This window comes from Homalodisca vitripennis, chromosome 4 (genome assembly GCF_021130785.1).
Source record: "Homalodisca vitripennis isolate AUS2020 chromosome 4, UT_GWSS_2.1, whole genome shotgun sequence".
Lineage (NCBI taxonomy): Eukaryota > Metazoa > Arthropoda > Insecta > Hemiptera > Cicadellidae > Homalodisca > Homalodisca vitripennis.
In genome coordinates, this window is record NC_060210.1 from 78,175,374 (window position 1) to 78,196,604 (window position 21,231).

General features: G+C 35.7%; 1 protein-coding gene across 3 annotated transcripts in view; it reads right to left on the minus strand.

Annotated features, from left to right (window-relative positions):
* The window catches only part of LOC124359574 (GATA-binding factor C-like), a 97,251-nt gene that overhangs the window by 34,192 nt on the left and 41,828 nt on the right, over positions 1-21,231 (minus strand). For all 3 annotated transcript variants that reach the window (XM_046812448.1, XM_046812446.1, XM_046812447.1), the window contains exon 2: positions 16,318-17,191. In XM_046812448.1, the coding sequence (XP_046668404.1) occupies positions 16,318-17,191 (874 nt within the window). The remainder of the gene's footprint in view (positions 1-16,317; positions 17,192-21,231) is intronic.

Consider the following 21,231-nt stretch of genomic DNA (forward strand, 5'->3'; position numbering starts at 1 on the left):
TCAAACCATTTACAGCACTCTGCGTATTATTTAACATGGTTATAAAATTCTATTTAATGAAAAAAATTATAAATATGTAAATGCCTAGAATATAAAAAGTAGCTGGAGGAATAAAACAGGAACTATGCGCAAACATGACTCAAGGAGTCAATTCTTACATGACTACAATTTGAGGTAACAAGCGACTACTCAGAATGAAATTACAAAACAATGCACTAAATACAAAGTGCAATTTTTGAGAGATCCAAAACACCATTAAGAACGCAGCCAGTTCGTGTTGCCTTGAAGAGGGATACAAACCTGATTAGGTATAATTCCTAAACCGAGTTGAGGTAATAAGTGAATACAGTGATCAGAGATCTGAGAGCAGTAACTCTCTGAATTGTATCAGAGTTACACAACACTCACACTCGCCAAGAACGAAACCGAGGACACACGAGGATAGCAAGTGAGGTAGTTAGCGAAGCAGCACGGGTCTCTTTTAGGGATCTAACGATATCGTAAATATTACAGATATGATAGTTTGGGCATTTGTGCTTCTGCAACGCAAAAGCTACAACGTACAATTAATTGTGCACGAATACTGAAATAATATGCACCTCCAATGTGGCTATTTCGATTCACCATAGAGTTCTAACTTATTATATTGTCAATAAGAAAGCCCTAGACTCCGATTTAAAGAGTCCCCGCCAGTGGCCTAAAATCGTCCCAAGTGGTCCTGAAATCTTTGGAGCTAGTCAATCAAATATCGTAGAATGTTTAATATAAATTCGAGTAGTTTTATTGGTAGCCACTATCATTATCATTTCATAGCCTTGGTAGCCTTATCATTTCATAGCCTTGGTAGCCTTATCATTTCACACTTCTAATTCATAGCTCCGAATTACTGTAATTTAAACTTAAAGTTCAATCATTTGACAGTAAATCAGGGAATACGAATATCATCTGTTAGCGGACAGGAATGACCATCACTTGTCTGGAAGTGTTGCCATTTCGAAAGGATACTACTATGACGTCACTGTCAGCAGAACATTGCGCGCCGAGCCGTGATTAATAATAGCTAGTAATATACTCTGCAATGTTACTTAAAATACATTATAAATAATGGCACTTATCATATAACCGGCGATACATTGTTATGAACCGAGAAATATTAAAGGCTTAACTCAAAACTTTTATAGACCGTCTTACAAACATTTTATAAATATAAGCACTAATAAAATCAGTGTCTTATGAATGACAACTAGTGGTTAATGTATATATGTTTTGTGTGGAAGATAATAAATTGTGAAAATATAATATATATGGATTTGTATATGTAAAACTCTACATTATTCTATCTATACAAAAAAAGGCACATAGAGTTTGTTTAAAGATGTAGTTTTAAAATGATTTTTTATAGAATTTACTAAAACTGAATATTTTAATTTTAATAATGAAATGTGTTGCAATTTCTAAACCCAAACAATTTATGCATCACGAATAACAGCCTGTTGCGTATCTATATACGGGACTGTACTCAATTTTATTTGTTAATTTAAAAAACCTTTATTTGTACTACACTCTAAAACTACTGGATTTTAGCAATAATTATTTTGTATTGGAGAGTCGTGAGAGGTCTCTCCTTTTAGATATAACCGAAACGCATCCAAACACCTTACAGGTCTGTATATTAGGTAAGTGTATTTAAACTATAAAGTACATAGAAAATTTAATATTTTTAATATCGTAATAAAAATATTGTAAACACTAAAAACTATTTAGATGCGAATTACTAATATTAAAAAAACTTTATACGTCTCACATAATTCTACAACCAGAAATAAAGTCATAAAAGTGCATGAGGTTTAATTAATGTTATTCTTATTAGAATACAATCAAGATGGCCGCCAGTGCATCAGGTTCGTAATAGAGCAGCCAACTCTTCCATATAATATTCAACTTGAAATCGTTTGAATCTCTGTCTCAAGAAAATATTTAACAGTAGACCGTATTGATAACTCAAAGCCCGCTGTATCAGCAGAACATCTGTAGAATACACAGTTTCGCTGAGCTCTACAACGAACATCTGGAGATCACACGCTCTCACGAGTTACCAACTTGAGATCATCCAAAGTTTCAGGATCCAACCCCTGTATTGTAGTAAAATACACTTCTATATCAACGTGACGCACATATTTATGAATGTATCTAAACGAACGTCCATAATTACTAGTGACAAATTTTCCTTATTAAAACTGTAGTTTTTATCACCCATAATGGCCCAAGTATGTTATTTCATAAAAGTATATTTTAAGAGCATTCGCAAATTTTACTACAGGTATATACATTATCTGCTTATTATTTGCATTTAGGGGGCTTAATGAAAAATTGAGATTGTAATCGTTAATGTCCAGAAAATATATCAAGACTAATATAACACTTTAGTGTTTAGCCAAAATCCTTATTTTACTGTTTACTGTTAACCCAATGGTAGTGTTTGAACGAAAATTGCTAAATGATGTAAAACGTGAAACGAAGTTTTATAATTAACCTTAAGAATATTGCCCCTTTGGTAAAATTAACTATACACACAATCGCTGTAACATTAAAAGTAGCTCCGTTAATGTTTAACATTTACAGAAATTGTATTAACCTAACTTACCATTGAAAGCGCAGTTTTTTTTAGTTTCCAATATGTATTATAAAGGAGACGTTTCCACTTCAATTCAATAATTAGTGTCTCAGAATCGCTCAAAACCATAAAGAACGAAAAATTAAATACCACTGACCTATGAGTATTTTCGAAGTTTATATATTCCACATACTGTGTATCTTCAGACAGTATCGGGCTAGCCCTGCCTTTATTCATCCCGTATTTTCTAAACTTGAGTGTTACAAGAAGCAAATTAGGTATGAGCAAGTATGTTAAAGGCACTAACAAGTTTACCAGCTACGAAATACAGTCTAAAATTATGTAAAACATAAAGTAATCACTTTTTGTCAAATTGTTAACGCAACATTACAGGAAAACGGAATGGCCCTAAGAATGAATTTAACTATTAGGGTTAATTAGTATATACATCATGTTTACAGCTCTCGCCATCTGCAGGGATCTAAGAGCTGCTTTCATTTACTTTGACAATTAATTAATTAATTTAAGCGAAACGACAAAAATGTAACTACGATATTGATATAGAAATCGTTTGTTCATCCTCAACATTAATCCAAGAGAATATAACACGAAACCGAAGTCGACGAAAGGTCAAGGCACTATGAGGTTGGTACAAAATACAGACACCCAATACAAACTCACCGTCCTGGTACGAAGTACATGTTGGCGAGGGTGTCCACTGTGCTGAGGCCGGGATGAGACTGAACACTGAACTGGAGCCAGGGGCAGAATGTGGGAGTGTCAAGGCGTCAGCAGCGTCAGCACTCCACATCCTGCCCCTGCTTCATACACACGTGCCCCATTCATGGTTACCCCGACAAAGACTTACTTCTAGAAAAGCTGGGACGTTTCTAGGAATACTTACTCAAGACGAGGCTTCTGTATTCACTGCAATCAATACACAAGACTCGTCTTCTTAGTATACCAAGAAAACGGACCACCTTTTAGAGAAGTTTTTAGAACTCTTCTAGAGAATACGTTAATGAAATAAAATTAACATTATAAATCTAGGTATACTTGTTAAATTTATAACTTGTTGAAAGGTTTGTTTCATCTGTAGTTGTCCAAACACGGTAATAGTTAAAGGTGATATAAGAAACGATAGGTTATATTACTGTTTCCAAAGACATTCTCGGCACCGTTGTACGTTTACCCACTTATACAATACAAACTAAAGTAGATTAAACGATATTACCACCAGAGCTGCGGTTGCCGCGTACAGTCACGTACTTAATCCGCCCGCCGATCCCATTATCCCCAGATCTTTTCAAGTATTTAGACTTTTATATTATTATAATATTTTTCTCGGATTGATCTATTTCGATGTGCTGCCAATGTGAAAAATTATAATACCGAATATGTTTCCCTCAGTTAAACGTGTTATTGTATTAGGTCCCTTAGCGAACGATTCTATTTCAAACAGTGTGAATTGCTGATGGAGTTTAAAATATATAACGTCGTTGTAAAAGGTGTTTTGTAATAATGCATTAATCATTTGCAACAATCATATAATCACTTGTGTTTAAATTACTAGAGCAATGAATTGAAAATAACATCTACTTCTTTGGAAAAATGAAATTATTGTTTGCTCTGTGTAATTTTAGCCCAACAATAATTTACAAGACCAACGGAACACTACTTGCCCCTCAATGTGTGAAGTATAAGGGAATTCTACATGAATTTAAGAGAAATCATAAGATAAGTAAAATTCTATCATTATTGTCGCAGGGTGAATAAGGAGAAACTGCAGCGAAAAGACGTGATTGTCGCAGGGTGAATAAGGAGAAACTGCAGCGAAAAGACGTATTCCCTAATTGGTTGTTTTCCGCTCCGGTTGCAGCGGCTCGTGCCCACATCTCCCGCATATCCTCCCGAGAGTGCAGAGCGATGTCCCGGGGTATGCTCCAGTGACGAGACACGCGCTGCCCAGGACATCTGCGCTCCGCGGCCCGTGACACAGTGCGGGGTAACGGCGAAGAGCGGTCAATTACAGACCTATGTCAATACTGCACCTTCTTCCGAAGCACACCACAATTAACAAGCCGTTAAAAAAGCAAGTAAATTTCGAATATCCAACGGAATAATCTTTGAATTCACCATATAATGTCATAACACCCTTCTAATCACATCATGCTACGATGATGAATCATAAAGAATTTTATTAAAGGCTGTAATTAACCCTAAAATTTAAGTTAATTATTAGGACCATTCCGTTTTTTCCGTAACATAGGGGGGCGGATTGCGTTTTCTTACGCCACCACAGATATACAATTTTAAGAAAGGTGGTTATTTTTACGTTTTGAACCGTTTACATCTAACGAGCAGTCTCTGTATTGAAGGGGAAAACGGAAACTCGTCAGTAACATTAATTTACTTACTCATTAATTTGCACTTAGCAACAATCAAATAAAAAGTAACAAAATATTAAGTTTACAAAATATTAGGAGATCAACAAAGATAGACAAACAAGACGGATCCTATATTAAGTTTTTTATTTACAGTATAAGGAAAATGGAAGGTTCAAGAATAGTCATAGGTCAGTGGAACCTAATGTTTCATAATCAAAGATTTAGGGGATTTGGGAACTCAAAAATTTGAAAAGCAACTCCCAATTGTGGTATATTATTAGAACACACAAAAACTGTTCTTTCAAAAAAATTAAGATTAATAATTTTTTAAATGATTTTACGCATTAAAGCGATTCGAACTAATGTTACAGCAATTCTTCGTATAGTTATTTTTCTAAATGGACACATTGCTTAAGTGTATTTTAAATAACATATTATGTTTGATATTATTTTGTTCTTTCAAGCTCATTACTGTTGGGTTAACTGTACTGTAATTTTCTAGATATACCGATTATCATTTCAATTTGGCATAAACGCAACCATTCGTAAAAAAAATTAAAACGTGCATTGTTACATGAACCTAAAACTAAAAGATAAAACATTAATTGATAATAGATCCTAATCGTTTTAATAAGACATATCAAAACGTTTAATTACTTAATTATTTTAAATATCTAACGATCTTTATTAACGTGAGTTCCAGGTTATAAATATATTAAGGCTGCTTGTAATTTTACATCTCGAACGACGGTTGAAGGGGTGGTTCCCATAATTTTGCACCCCTACATTACTTACAGTTATAATTTCTCGTTAATAACACTTTTTTAAATCAGAAGACACAAAATGTGAAGAGTAGCAAAAATACGCTATTGAATATATGGAACTTTCAAAATGCGGTGCAAGGATGACTTTTTTATAAAAAGAAATTATTATTTTCAAAGGTTGTTTGTATAGTTTCGATCAAAACTTCTCCAAAAAACCTTTGGTATGAAATATCAATTACGTAAGAGCTTATATACTCAAAAAATGTGCAGTGGATATAAATTCTAACAGTTAGTACAACACATATTATTGCAATACGCGCTATCAAGATCGCAAGGGAAGAACAACAATTTGTAAATATTCAACTCACTGTTCAGAAGTACCTGGAGCGAACAAGTCCCTTTCTTGTAGAAAATAATCACTGTGGTATTATAAACCTATTTTTAATTCATATCCCAAACACTCTGAGATAAGAGATGGTCATTAGAAGATATCCTAACTACATCCGGGGACCATCTCAAGTTTAAAAGACAGTTAATGGAATCCTGAAATCGGAGCTTGAAACAGTATTCTACTAAACAGAGATGAAATGACATGGCCGTTTGTGCAAAATCTAAAATCATTTGGGGAACACAAACAAACTACAACACCCGCGACCTGATATTTCACAGCAAGAGATTTATAACATTGAAGACCAATGAAACTCAGCCTTCTTAGTCCGAGACTGTTAGTGCACATCACTGAGATACATACTCGTAACTCTTTGTACAGAATTTCATGTTATTTGTTTCAGAATTTCGTGACAATTTAATAGTGACATTGGGCACTGTAAGGAGAGAAACCCTGTATTCGGAAAGTTAAATCGATTCTACATGACTATGAGGTAAGATGGATTGTTGCAAAAATTCCTCGGTGTTTTACCTGAATATTTAATAGTTAAGCATTTACGTTATTTGGAGCGACAGTAAGCAAATGAGTATAAAATGATTGTGGGTTTCGCATAGAAAAACACCTCAATTGGTTTTTTATACATTTCATCTTGTGGTATAAATTTCTAGTGAGTGTTAACTCTGAATTTGTAAATTAAAAGAGTTTGCAAAGCTCAGTTAACTTCACATTTAGTTGCCTTTTATCAAATATTTAAATAGAAAATATAGGCGTCTTAACGTGCGTGAAATTAATTTTGAACTTACAATACCTAGAAAATAAACGACTCATTTCCCGTCCGGCAGGCAACACAATCTCCGCTCTTTCTTTCTTTTCCAATGATGTGTTACTGAAGTGGAGGGTCTCGCTATATGTAAGTTTTCGAGAAGGTGTGCCCCTTCCAGGCACATTTGATAACATTTTGAATACACCAAAAGTAAGTTCTAATGATCTAAGTATACTCGCAGTTGTACTTTTCTCAGTTCGAAAATTGGTAGAAGGGACAGAATTTTGATGACTTACAGAGGTGTTCGAACACATAAACGTGAACACGTGTTATCCTCCTGGGAGAATTACAACAAAATTAGTAACTTGCTGTATGGCGGTTACAACGCTGCACATACAGTATTCTCATGTTTCAAAGACCACCAAGTTTATAGTTGAAACATTGAATTCTGAATTCTTAATAAGCCAGGTAAAGGCTTACACTGAATAATCAGTACATTAAAACCATCGTACTGCACAGTAGTAAAATACATTATGACAAAACGTCGCCTCGATGATTTACTGCCTTAGTTTAGTTCTGGTAACTGATTACAGATTCTTTTTCATTACATATTCCAGCTAAACGACATTAAGCATTGGTGGTAGGGGCTGAAACAGGTGCTCCTCCCCCCCCCCCCCCACCGAGCTTTACTAGGGTCGAGATACTGATTGTAAGTCATTTTAAATTTATGCATAACATATCAGGCAAGACGAAAAATATAAATTTTTAGCTTCTATTGATTGTCTGAATGCAGTTAATTTGTGAGAGACTTCAAGTGAGTATTTTCTGGGACAACTGAGAAGGAAACAAGTAGCTATAAAAGTACCTTATCTATCCTTAAACGAATAATGTGGATTTTTTTCCCGAAGGCTGCTGTTATAGTATATGCGATGTATGTTCAGACTTTACACCTATCCTGAATTTAAGTGGTGCCCCGTCAGGTAATATCTGTGAATTACTGTTCATGCAGTGTATTATACACACAATCTTAACTTATATGCAGACTAAACTTACGTAGATATATTAAGCGTACGAGGCGTTACATTTTTAGCTCTTATTTTTAAGCTATTCGTGTTTTATGTTCTCTAGACAATCACAATTTACCAGCAGACAGATCTTGCCTTATAAATATCGATTATACAATGAGGTGGTACCTTTATACGTTCATGTCATAAGTGTGGTTCGCGTTGTTTATCACCAAACCTAATAACTATTCCACTTGCTTACATAAAAGCACTGAACTTAGGATTATTCTCACACCACACGCACATGCGCGCCTGCAGTTATCACTGCTCACAATTATACTAACGCTAACGGAAAGTTGCTATCACTCACAGTTTTAATTGTTTCTTGACTAATTGTTCTTGACTTATCACTGCACCTCGTTAAATGCAGCACAACTTCATTATCCCTCCTTTTACCGAGCAAGTCTTTACAACTTCAGTTTTAATGAATTCTTTAGTTTTTTATTTTAATAAGTGTGATAATTTTAATTGTTAAAATTGCATTTATATCTCAGACTAAATGAATTTATTATCTATGGCCTTTCTGTGGGCTTAACTATGAAGCAGCTTTACCGATATTTAAAATGTGTGGAAGGAATAGTTTTTTGTTGCAATGGAATGATTTCCTGAGCGTGTTTAAACATCTATTCGTTGTAAACTTAATAAATATGTATTCATGAAAAGTACTTGCTCAGCTGGGATTCGAACCCAGATCACTCACTGGCAGGATGTGCTTGTTACCACGTCAACACAAAATCCTCACTTTTTATGAATAAATTATTCTACTTTTGGGCAGTTTTTCTCACGTGTTTGAATAACTAAACTAACGTATGTTTGAAAAACCAAATGCCTCTTAATTGGCATCGCCATTAGCCAATTTAATTTCAATAAATATTGATTTGCAAATAGCACTTACTCTGCCAGAAATCGAACCCGAATCTCTCATTTGCCAGGATGGCATGTAACGACTACACTGTATTATGTTGAGAGTTATTTTTGCTTTAATTTAGTTTTTTTGTTAGAAACACACAAAACTAATGCTAAACACTAATAATATATAATATTCTTTTTCAAACATTGTATCTTTGTAATATTTAAACGTAAACAAAACTAATATGTGACGCAAACAACACACAGCGTATAAACCATATGCTTGGTATCCGCGCTTCGTGAACAATCAGTAACACACAAAATGTGCACACGCTAATACAAACATTGCAGTGAGTAAGCTGATAATAATTACACGTATAATGAGTACGATAGATGACGAAATATAATTACTAATTCAGACTAATTCTAACGTTTCACCCTAAGCGTACAACATTTACTTATTCACATTAAGGTAAGCAAACAACCTGAACACCGAGATTGGGTAGGTTAGTCAGTCATATATAAAGAACAATTGGCGGCTTTGAGATTTGGTTGTCACGACTGGCGAAAACTCGCTTCACTTTCTAGAGAATTCAATCCTTATGGTAAGGGCAATAGACGTACTCGTATTTCCTTGAATCATGTACATAACATATCAAGAACATTTCGACCAATTATGCTGAAATAACCGTTAAATTACCGGATATCTAATTTATTCACTAAGCTTTACATCGAAATTTCAAAAGATTGTAATAACGTAAATTTCTGAAAATGTTAAGAACTTTTAATATTTCTTCGATTGTTTTTATTTTCATGTTCTAAAAAGTTTTCAAAATGTGGACAGTTCACATTGCCAAATAACCACAAATACGTTATTTTTTATATTTGTGTAGTAAAAAGCTTTTTTAATTGTAAACATGTATGATTAATAAAATAACTTGAATAACATAATTATAAATCAAGATAATGTACTTTAAACTCATAAACACTGTACAAACATTTTAGTACAAATGAGTACGAATACAAGTCAAAGCAAATAAACAAACTTTTCTAAAACATGATTTACACATATTCTCAATATTTCTTTAAATTGAGTGAGCATACTTTTCTCGTCGAAATTTGCTCCTCGCTGATGTAGGAGGCTCCTCGCATTTGGCATTTTAGAACTTTATATTCTTAACTTGGTAAATTTTATGGACGAAATGATTAATTGCAGTCATTCCCTAAGATATTGTGTACTGAATCAGCCTTTCATAAATATTGGCGTTAGTTAATTTATTAAAACACGACTATTTAAGAAAGCGACCAGTGTCTGGTAGGATGAAATGATGACTGTATGGTACTCGTTGTACTGTACGAGCGTAGAAGAGGTCTACGTTCGTACGTCATTCGTCCTTTGTTTCGCTGGATTCTCAGAAACGCCATGTTTATTGAAATATTGTTGTTTCCTGAACCGACATAGATAAGCACGTTATGATGTGAATTGTTTTAGCGCGTCATGTGCCCACTCTAAATTTGTGTCAGAGTTGCTTTCAAGTTTTAAATAACAATAACAGCGTATCATATTATTGAAAATTGTAAATCTAATTGAAAAGCTTTATATTGACTGTTCAACGACTGGAAAGGCAATAATAAAATTTACTTTCATTAGAAATGTCTCTAAATTAACAAATTTAATATTTCACAAAATACGACAATGTTTTTAAATTGCATCATCACTGTGATATAAATGTTGATTAGTTTGTAACACTAATAATAGTCTATGAAAAATACACATAACGCTTCTTAGTCAAATATTAAGCTTTCTTTATTTTTAGTTCTGTCACGCAGCGACTAATGATATGACCGCGGTGTTGGCGGAACATTATGGCTCAATACGCGATTTGTGTACAACACGTGCCACACGCTGTCCAATATTTCAGTATAGGACCTTAGGTGTAGTGTTCAAAGTGCAACTCATGATATCGCTTATAATAATTAATCTAAATTATAGCATTCACAACATTATCGTATGCAATTTGTTTCAAACACGTTGTTATTCAGCAGTTTAAGACGCCTACTTAAATATATTAAAGAGACGATCCTCTAGAAATCGAAGGACGCAGCAGTGATGTACACCCAGTGAAGTTTACCATAACTTTGTTGAGAAGACAGCATTTATATTTCAAATCTAAGCATAACACTAATTTAAATATTAAATTTTAAACTATTATAACTTGTGCCTTTGTTCGGTGAGAAGACAGCATTTATATTTCAAATCTAAGCATAACACTAATTTAAATATTAAATTTTAAACTATTATAACTTGTGCCTTTGTTCGGTGAGAAGACAGCATTTATATTTCAAATCTAAGCATAACACTAATTTAAATATTAAATTTTAAACTATTATAACTTGTGCCTTTGTTCGGTGAGAAGACAGCATTTATATTTCAAATCTAAGCATAACACTAATTTAAATATTACATTTTAAACTATTATAACTTGTGCCTTTGTTCGGTGAGAAGACAGCATTTATATTTCAAATCTAAGCATAACACTAATTTAAATATTAAATTTTAAACTAAAAATTATAACTTGTGCCTTTGTTCGGTGAGAAGACAGCATTTATATTTCAAATCTAAGCATAACACTAATTTAAATATTAAATTTTAAACTATTATAACTTGTGCCTTTGTTGTGATATCAGGATACCTTTCCAGATTGGAACACATCTGGTACATAGACGGGACACGTACATGTATAGACGTAAGGGGCGACAGCACGTGGTACACTGACGCCACTTGCAGCCATACCAATACACGTGGTGACTGTAGAACAGCTTCTATATTATATCGTACAATCTCATGAGTTAATAATTTGCTATCCGACGTACAAGAAACTACTACGTTAACGGTGTAACATCATTGAACGTTAGAGACAACCCGACGTTCAACTCTTCCCAACTACGGGCAGATATGGTTTGATGTTAACGGCGCGTCATCTTGCAATGTTAGAGACAACCCATCGTTCAAGTCTCTCCAACTAAGGGCAGTCTCCACAACGTTAACGGCGTGATGTATTTTGCCATTAAAACAACTCAACGTCCAAATATTCCCAACTACGAGCAGCTACGGTTTGATGTAACATCTTCTGCTGTTAGATACATCTCATCTTAAGCCTTCTCAACTAATAGCCGACTCAGTTACATTTGTGTTCTTGATCTATCATTACTTTTCTCAGAGCGAACTATACAGTTTCCCCACACAAAACAGGGTGGTCTTGTTGTTATTGGGTTGTTGAATTGGCATTTACACTAAGATAATATAACTGAAGAGATATTGTTTTCTCTTCGCTCTATCTTCTAACTGCTAGGAAGGACGGATGATTTATAAACTAGCCCAATTTTCCTACCATTGGTTTCATTAGAAACCTATCTGATACTTTGAAATTACTCCAGAGGGAGCGGCGAGAGACGTTTGGAAGATCTAATAAATGCTCATATTCTCACTTAAGACCAATATTTCAGTATGAAGCTGAAGGAGAGTTATAACAATATAACAAATACGTGAAACATTATGTAAACCATAGACATGTCAAAGTTAAATCAACGATACACACGTATAGTTGCTGTTTCGTCAGTATTTATATATTTTTCGTCAATAGTATTATGATAGTTTTCACTCCAATTTTTTTGTTTGTTGGTTGTGTATGTGGCTAATTGTTTTGTATATAAATAACATTTAAAGTTGCTAAACGTATAATAATGATCTAAACAAATTTAAATTAAAAATAGTGTTTTTTTTGTTTGCAAAATAAATATTATTTGAAAGTTTTGGATTTTTTATATTGGTCTTTAGTGCTAATTAAGAAAAAGGGGAGACAAATATGTAATCGAACAATGCTACAACAATAGCTTTTTCTGCATTAGAAATAAATAAAATTAACAACTTAAATCTTGCAGTCTATACACGTTTAAGACATTTCGTAATAAATTATCCTAAATAATAACTCGTCCAAGATGTAACAACACAACCTTCTACAAGATAAACGTACTAAATATTAATAATAAATATGATGGCAACGAACATAATGAAACACACGAGTAGCCAGGAGCTTGGCGGTGTACCCGCTCTGTACTATGTATTTCTGAAGACGTAGCAGTCTCGGCGACCTCTCTCACACGCTATACATCTCACTTCAAACTTCTACCACATTACAATATTCAGGGTGTTCAGTAAAAGTGTTCAAATACTTTGGAATTATATTCTACACATACAAACGAGCAAAAACGTTCATTTGAACGTATCTATCTATCTGTATGTGTTTTTATACAAAATATTATAGCTCTTGAACCAGTTAAGATAAAGTTATGAAACTTGAGAATCGTATTAACCTTTGGAAAACATTTTTTTGAAAATAAAATGTTAACAAAACCCTTGTACTCGTTTCAAAATGGTGTCTGTTTAAAATTGTTTAAGTAACATAACAAAAAACCGGTATAGTTTAGGATATACATCAACTGTTTAGTAGTTTTCAAACCAATTCCAACGGTACATTTTTCAAAGTATGACACATAAGCGAGCACGATCACTTAATAGGTATGCTAGCACAAGCAGAGAGCAACTAAGATATTTTCTGTTGATAGCCATAACCTGTTTTAAATAGGTTATTCAAATTTTACAAGATACCAACTATATTGAACATTTTATGACAATTCCAACGGTACTTTTCCGACTAAATCCTTAAACGAATAAGCGAGCACGATCACTTTAAAGGTATGCTTGCACAAGCCGGGAGCAACTAAGATCTTGTCTGTTGATAGGCATCAGCTGTTTTAAATAGGTTATACAAAAACACGAAACCGTATTTTTCTCCATATTTTTGGTATCACAATCCAAAATAACACGCAAGAAATCTTTTTATTTTACACGAATACATGGATGAATTCAGCCTAAATAGTCAAAACTTATTTCTGATGTAATATAGGTGTATATTTAAACGTAGTAGACGTTTGAAGTGAGAGGTTGAACGTATAGGAGTGGTGGCTGGGACCCGACTCCGGTCAGGGATCTTCTTTGGAAAATCAAACTGTAAGGGGAAAAATGCATAAACGCAATGACTCAAATCAAGGCGTGCATGGAAGAACAATAATAAAATTAGCTAGCATATAAGTTGGGTGACGAGTTAATAAAGTCTGCCCTCAAGATCATTAATACCTGTTGCTCAAAGATCTCAACATAGATAAATCAAGATTTAAACTATCGCAAACCTTTAAAAATTGAGTACTCAGGAGGCCTGGACAAGTTAGAGAATGCACATCAGACCATAATACAACTGTTTCTCACTAGGAATCCATTACATTTTGTACAACTAACGTAATAATAAAACGTCCCAGTTCCCTAGTTGGGATGCAAAAGTAGGTATAAAATTGTCACAGACTAAAGCCTTTGATTGTATTATTACAGTAATCAAGAGCTAAAACTGTGAGGCCTGGTGGCGTATGAGCTGAGGTACTACATGGCCTGAGTCCCCGAAACTCATGGACGACTGGAGGAAACCGATAAGCTAAAGAAAGCACGTGAGATCTGGAGACCACCGAATCCCAGATTGTAAAGTTTGGTGTTCCTCAGGGTTCCAACTTCAGTCCAACTCTTTTCCTAATCTATGTCAATGATATAGTCATCACTATTTCTGTTTTGTAAATAGAATGAGCCATTAATCAGGATTTAGAGACCAGAGAACACAATGGACCGAGAACATACCCAGAAGAGGCAGTCTTGCGACGTAAGCGCAAACAGCATGAATATATTAGGAAAAGTTTAAATTTGGAAATAATTCAGAAAAGTTTTACGCTATTATAACTTTTACAATTTAAAATATTCACCTTTTTAATTAAACGTGTTTGCAATTATAATGTTTGTAACGAGACAAATTCAGACACTTTGTATGGGATGACTCATGTATAGACTGAGTGTGCATTTCCTGCGTATTTTCTTAACAGTAAAAGTATGAAAGTTTAAGTAAGGAAGGTGTTGCTGGTAACTATATGATGCTATATAGTACGAGAAGAGATTGGCTATGTGTATTATTACAAGTCTTTGTAATATTTTTGGTTTTTTTTAAGTAGTCATACTTGTTCCTTTAATACTGTACAATAATAATAATCTAATAAATTATATTATGTTGATACCGACATGCATGTTTCTTATCATGAGAAAGTGAAACTTTTTTTGATAAACAAGCTGTTCTGTTGAATCAAAAACACCCTGTGCTACAACCAGGACTACTAGTGTTCCATCTCATCCAAAACTCAATTTAACTTTTCATACATCCACATAATATTTTAACTAAATAATAGCGTAAATATAACTACATAACACTATGTAATGTTTATAGCCGTACGAACATGCAAAGTGAGTTTACTTAAACCAATTTAAAGACTTTGAATTTGAGTTGTGTGAATTTAGATAACTCCTACTAGCCTTAAAATACCTCATTCCAATTCTGATCCAAGGTGAAACCACCCATGCACGAAGATAAAGGTGACACACACTACCGCTACACTTTCTTGATTATATTACACTGTAATTGTAATAGTAACTGGATAGTTGGGAGTTGGTACTAAAGTCTAGTGTACACAACTGCACGGTCCAGAAGTTCATTGTTTAGCATACAGCCTCACGCACAAACTCGCCTGGTCTAGCCAACTAGTAGTCTTGGCGCTACTATCGCGGTCACCGGCTAATAACACATTATGTTCTCCTTCCCCTCCCCTCCCTTTCTTTCTCGACCTTATCACAATTTAATGAAACAGAATTCTGATTACAAACCGAGTCCCGGATTTGCTTTTCCTGAAAATGCCAAATTATCTGCGGTTTAGCTGAACCCGATAATATTTTATCACGATTTTATGTAAACTATGTTACCTCGGGGAAAATTCCGAATCTTTTCTTTTTCCTTCAATCAGCGGATGTAGTTTACAAGCACTCCAGTCATAACAGAAAACCCTAATTATCGTTCACCTCTCTCACTGAAAATAGACGTTCGGAGTTGAATAGTTACTCTATGTCAACTAAGCAAAATTTGGCCCCACATTAACAATATGTTACCACTAATCATTCAATAACGTATTATTCTTAGCAGACACCAGTTTACTCTTGTTTGCCATAGAGTATTTCTCTTCTTCAACGTTATTTAGAAGCGTGTGATGTACATAATATAAGAATATGAGCAGTGTGAATAAAAAATCATTATTGCATACATTTACGCTAAAGTATTGCTTGCTGCCCTAAAAGATAAAGAACAGGTTTAATCATCTTGAAAGAACCGTAAACAACATAGGCCTGTCTATACCCATTGCAAGTAAACTAACAGACTCGACATATTTAAAATCCTCAGCAAATAGTATTGTAGGCTGTTATTTTCACGTGGAAGGTGCGCTTTCGAACACATAAATACGTTTAACAATAAGCTAAAGCATACAACTAACGAACTAAAAAGTACTCACGACTGGTAGTTGTTGGAATGTTGTATGACTTCCTGCGGGTGGTAGGCAGGTTGAAGGCGGTGTAGCGCTTCGCCGCCTCCCGCTCCGTACATCTCCGCCGCCTCCTCGGTGTCGCCACCCCCAGGGGTGGACGAGGGCGAGTGTAGTGCCGCCGCCAGATGCACGAAGTTGTTGCTCTGTATCTCTCGGTGCGGTAGGTGCAGGTCCAGCAACCCCTCCTTGTTGTCCGTGTACTCCAGACCTGGCGGAGTCCCGTGTTCCATGCCCTCGGACGAACGTCCAGAAGTGTTGCTGCACACGTCCAGGTTCCGCCGCACCTTGTCTCCCAACTCCAGGATATCCTCGTAGCGTCCCTCGTGATCTTCCACGTCCCTCTTCATCATGCCCTCGTCCTCCTTGTCGTGGTAGTCGGGCAACGCGAACTGCTGCAGCCCCTGGTGGTACTGCTGCTCCTCGGCTCCCCCGTGCGAGAACACTCCCTGGTACATGGGCTTGAACTGGTATCCTTCACGTCTCTGGTAGTTCTGGTTGGGGAGAATCATGGTTTCTTCGTCTCTACGTTCCTCCAGGTACTGTCTCTGCATGCCCTCTTCCCCGTCAGTCACGCGAAGGTCGCACACATCCCGCGGTACGATTGTATAGTTACCCGGCAGTAGTGTGGACGCCGAGTGTGCGCTGCCCGGTCTGCTGGAACCGTACACGGCTGGCGGTTGGCTGTCCTCTGCGCATGCGCTAGACACGCTCACACTTCCCGGGCTGTGGCTGTGGCGATGGTGGCCGTGGTTCAGCTGATCGATTGTGTCCGCCGCTGCCCTGTCCTCCTCCCGCGCTGCCGCCTCGCCGCTCCCACTCCCGCTCCCGCTCATCTCCAGATCTGCAACCAAAATATTACACAATTATTCGAGAATGGGTCCCACAACTTAAACTTCAAATTCAAATATTTTATTACCGTAAACAAAATACATTATATGGTAAAAGTCAGCAATTTAATACAACACTTTTCAATAATACCACAGTGTCACATTCACACATACAAATTTTGCATTCACTCACTCCAGTCACTCGCCAATTTACACCATCCTCGACGTCAAGATTTGTTTTCAAAATGGGTGGTCTCCCAGTTACATGCCAAAAACTCGACGACGTTATAAAATGCTATTGACACTAAAAAAGAGTTTAAGACGGGTTTATAACTCCTTAAGTGCATTTTTAATGGAAGCTGGCAATCTGTTGATAACATGTTTTCATTTGTTTCGTGTGTTTTAAGTGTTCATAAATCACCGTTCTGTGTTTCCTAGAAGGGTAGTTGTCTCTGCCTCTTATCTCATATCCGTGCACGTCAAGACACCTCATCAGGGTACATTTGAACATACCGAATGAAACCAGGATGTATGGACAGGGCAGAGTTGCAAGTTTTTGAAGGCAGGTCGCCACGACTCTCTGAAATTCATGTTTGCAATGATTCGAATTGCTTTCTTTTGAACTTTGAAGGCTCTCAAAAATTGATTGTTTGCTCTAGAGCCCCAAAACACCAATCCGTAGGTAAAAAGTGGGTAAATCAGACCATAATATGCCTATTTAGACCATATTTAGCTAAGAACTCATAACAAAACTGCCTGAGGCTAATTTGGAACAAACTGAGTCGATGTGAACACTCCATGTCAACCCTTGATCAAGGTGTATTCCAAGGAATTTAGTGGATTGCATTTCATCTAGAACGGAATCTGCCAACATTATGGCAGGCCCACACCTAGAATCTTCACATCGCAAAGAAAAGTTCAAAAAATTTGATTTTGAGGCGTTTGTTGTGAGATTGAGACATTGGAAGTGTTGGACGCTGTTGTTCAAGTCAACAAAAGCCTGTTGTTCCAACACTTCCTTTGATTTTCCGTTTAAACAGAGAGTCGTGTCATCCGCATACAGCACGAATCTCCCTTGCAGTAGTGATGACTATATCATTGACATGATCAGGAAAAGAACTGGACTGAGGTTGGAGCCCTTGGGAATACCATACTTTATTTCTATTGGAGTTGAAAGTTGATTTGATATTTGAACCAATTGGGTTCTGTGGCTTATGAATGAACTGAGCCACGAAGAGGTTTCCCGTTTTAACTTGAAAAATGTCAACAAGGACTATTAGCCGCAACATTCGAAATCAAGAATACATTTGACTTAGGTATCGGTGGTCCAACTACGGATAAAATAAATAGTAGTGTAGAAAGAAATGTCCAAATGCTAAATATCATAAATTAATTAATGGTTCGTATTAATAACTTCCTATGGTTATATTTTATATATTTATATTTAGAATAAAATTCAGGCGGCTAGTTAAAATCGCCGTACGTTGTTAGTTCTCCTATTATTGAATCGAAGTTGAATAGTGTCATCGTGATTATCATAAGCATCGCTTTTTAGAAAAAATGTCATTAAATTTCAAAAACATTGAGATATATAGATTTTTTTTACTGGTCAGATGTGTACTTTTTTACTGTCAAATGATACAATCCAAAATCCTAATTTGCTTTATACGATTAGGCCCAAACAAGAATCTCTCATAGAATGTGCATAGTCAGCTTAGCAAAAATGTATAAGTTGCACAAATCAATACAACTTGCAGAATGCATGAAGAAAAGTCACCAAAATTTAGGTGGACTATTTAAAAACAAATATCTGGTTTCTTAACAGGAAAAAAAGTTGGATGTGCTAATGATGTCGCAGCATGACGAGATTAAATCGTAGTCGGAGAACATAAACAGCCTAGATTTTATTTACACAATAACTATAATTTAAGAAAACAATATTCTTCAGCTTAATTAATGTAAAACAGGTCGGAAAACGTTCTACTTTATCTAAGCTGTTCCAGGAGTCTTTATTCTACGAGTCGATTCCAGGAAACGTGCTATCAGGAGCCAATGCTAATGTCCTTTCATTTAAACTATCCTCTGAACCCTGGTTCTAGTGTGTGTAGTTGATACAACACAAACCAACTTACTATGAATACGCGGTTATTCTTTATGAGATACCAAACAAGGCGGCAGGCTGCATCATTAATTAGGCAGATAAATACTCGTATAAAAGGATTGGTATAAATGCGTTTAAATACACTTTTAGAAAACATTTCTGCGACGACTAGAGAATTGCGCTAGATGCCTAGATTTATTAAGAACATTTTTAAAATGAAAAAATATTGCTTTCGATGCGGGACAACGTATTGTAATGTTGTATCATAAGAGCGCAGTGTTTGCAACCTGAGCAAGTAGGAGACACTAGGCCGCACCCGTAACTCTAGTCGTTCTCATCAATAACACTCGAATGTCTTCTTTTGGGAAATAGTAACATTGTCAATCATCAAAATCATGGGTGATCGCAGTTCACGGCAGTGTTACGCGTTAAGTTGTAATTTCTGTTATGTAGTAACTGAGCAATGTCAGCAGCCTGTGCGGAATTACAGGGTAATAACTTTGATAAAAGTTCCTTGTATATCAGAGGAAGAGTAGTGCCTACAGTTGTGCTATACAACAAGTCGGGGAATTTGTTGGGTAAAGCAAGCCCGTTGTGGAGCATGGCTAGAACAGATTTCACTCAGTTTTGTGTAAAAAAGGCGAAGGTGTGTGAAAAAATTCCAACTGGATTATCAAAAAGCGAAGTAAACATAATACCACATAACATAAGTAAACATAACATAAGTAATCAACATTAATTATTTAAAAGACGAATTTTTTTAAGTATCAGTAGGCTAGGTTACTGCTATGTACATTGCAGATAGAGGCATATGCTAAATTTATTTAATGGCTTCTATAAGATTTGGTTCACTCTCTTTTTCGATCCATTCATTTTCCTAATCCCTTGTACATCCTAATAAGTTTCAATACGCAACCCACCCCGACCCCCTTTTAGGATACATCACTGGGCACATCTCATGTAGAAAACATGCACCATTCGTCATAGTTCGCAACAATAATGATTATTCTTAGACAAGGTTTCAGATTTCAACTGAATTTCCATTATTTCCCAAGAACGGCGATCCTGGACAAAACCTCCAAATAAAGCGTGATGTGGTCGCGTCCGTCTTCTAATGGCCGCACATTTCCTGTCGTTAGCCTAATATGTTTACTGGCCTGACCGCGGCTCGGCAGCTCGTGTCCGCTAATGTAATCCTCCACTGCTGGAGCCATCCCATCCTGCTCCTGCACCCCGTCCTGCCGCGGTCACTCACCCTTGCCTCTCTAACCTCTCTAAGGAATTTCCACTTTATCCTAGCTTATAAAAGGAAACTGTCACACGATATTGTTTCATCCCAAACTGTCGTTGCTTAACTTTAGACTAATACATAGACGCTTATACGTACTTTAGAGCCGAAAATATACGCTTTTTATCGAAGTTAGTTTTTGGTTGTATATATTTTCTTGATCGGGTTCCATATCAAACTCAATATGGTACTTTAGAAACGTAATCTAAACAGACGGAAGTTGACACTTTTTGACCAAAATAGGTTTTTGATATTTGCATGTAAATATTTATTATGTATTGGTATCGGTATGGTTTGTGGTATTCGTACAACAAAATCTAAAACAGAACCAGTCAAAATGTTTTTTACGTTTTGAATCTCTCAACCGCGAATAATGAAATAATAATGTACCTGATATATCTACTTGTGTAGAAAAAAATAGGACTCAGTCATATTACATCATAAAAGATTTCACTAAGAAAGCAATGGTCTTCGATTTTGAAAATCGCGTGTAAAGTCGCGGGTAGCTGCTAGTCCTATACACAGTAAGGCTATTTGTTAGTTTTTGTGAAATATTTTTCTTTTTTTTTTTAAATAAAAGAAACGCGATTAATTTTGACCTTTTTTATAATTTGATGGATATAAACAGTGGATAAATGTTGAAAAGTTATTCTGTATTGGGTCCA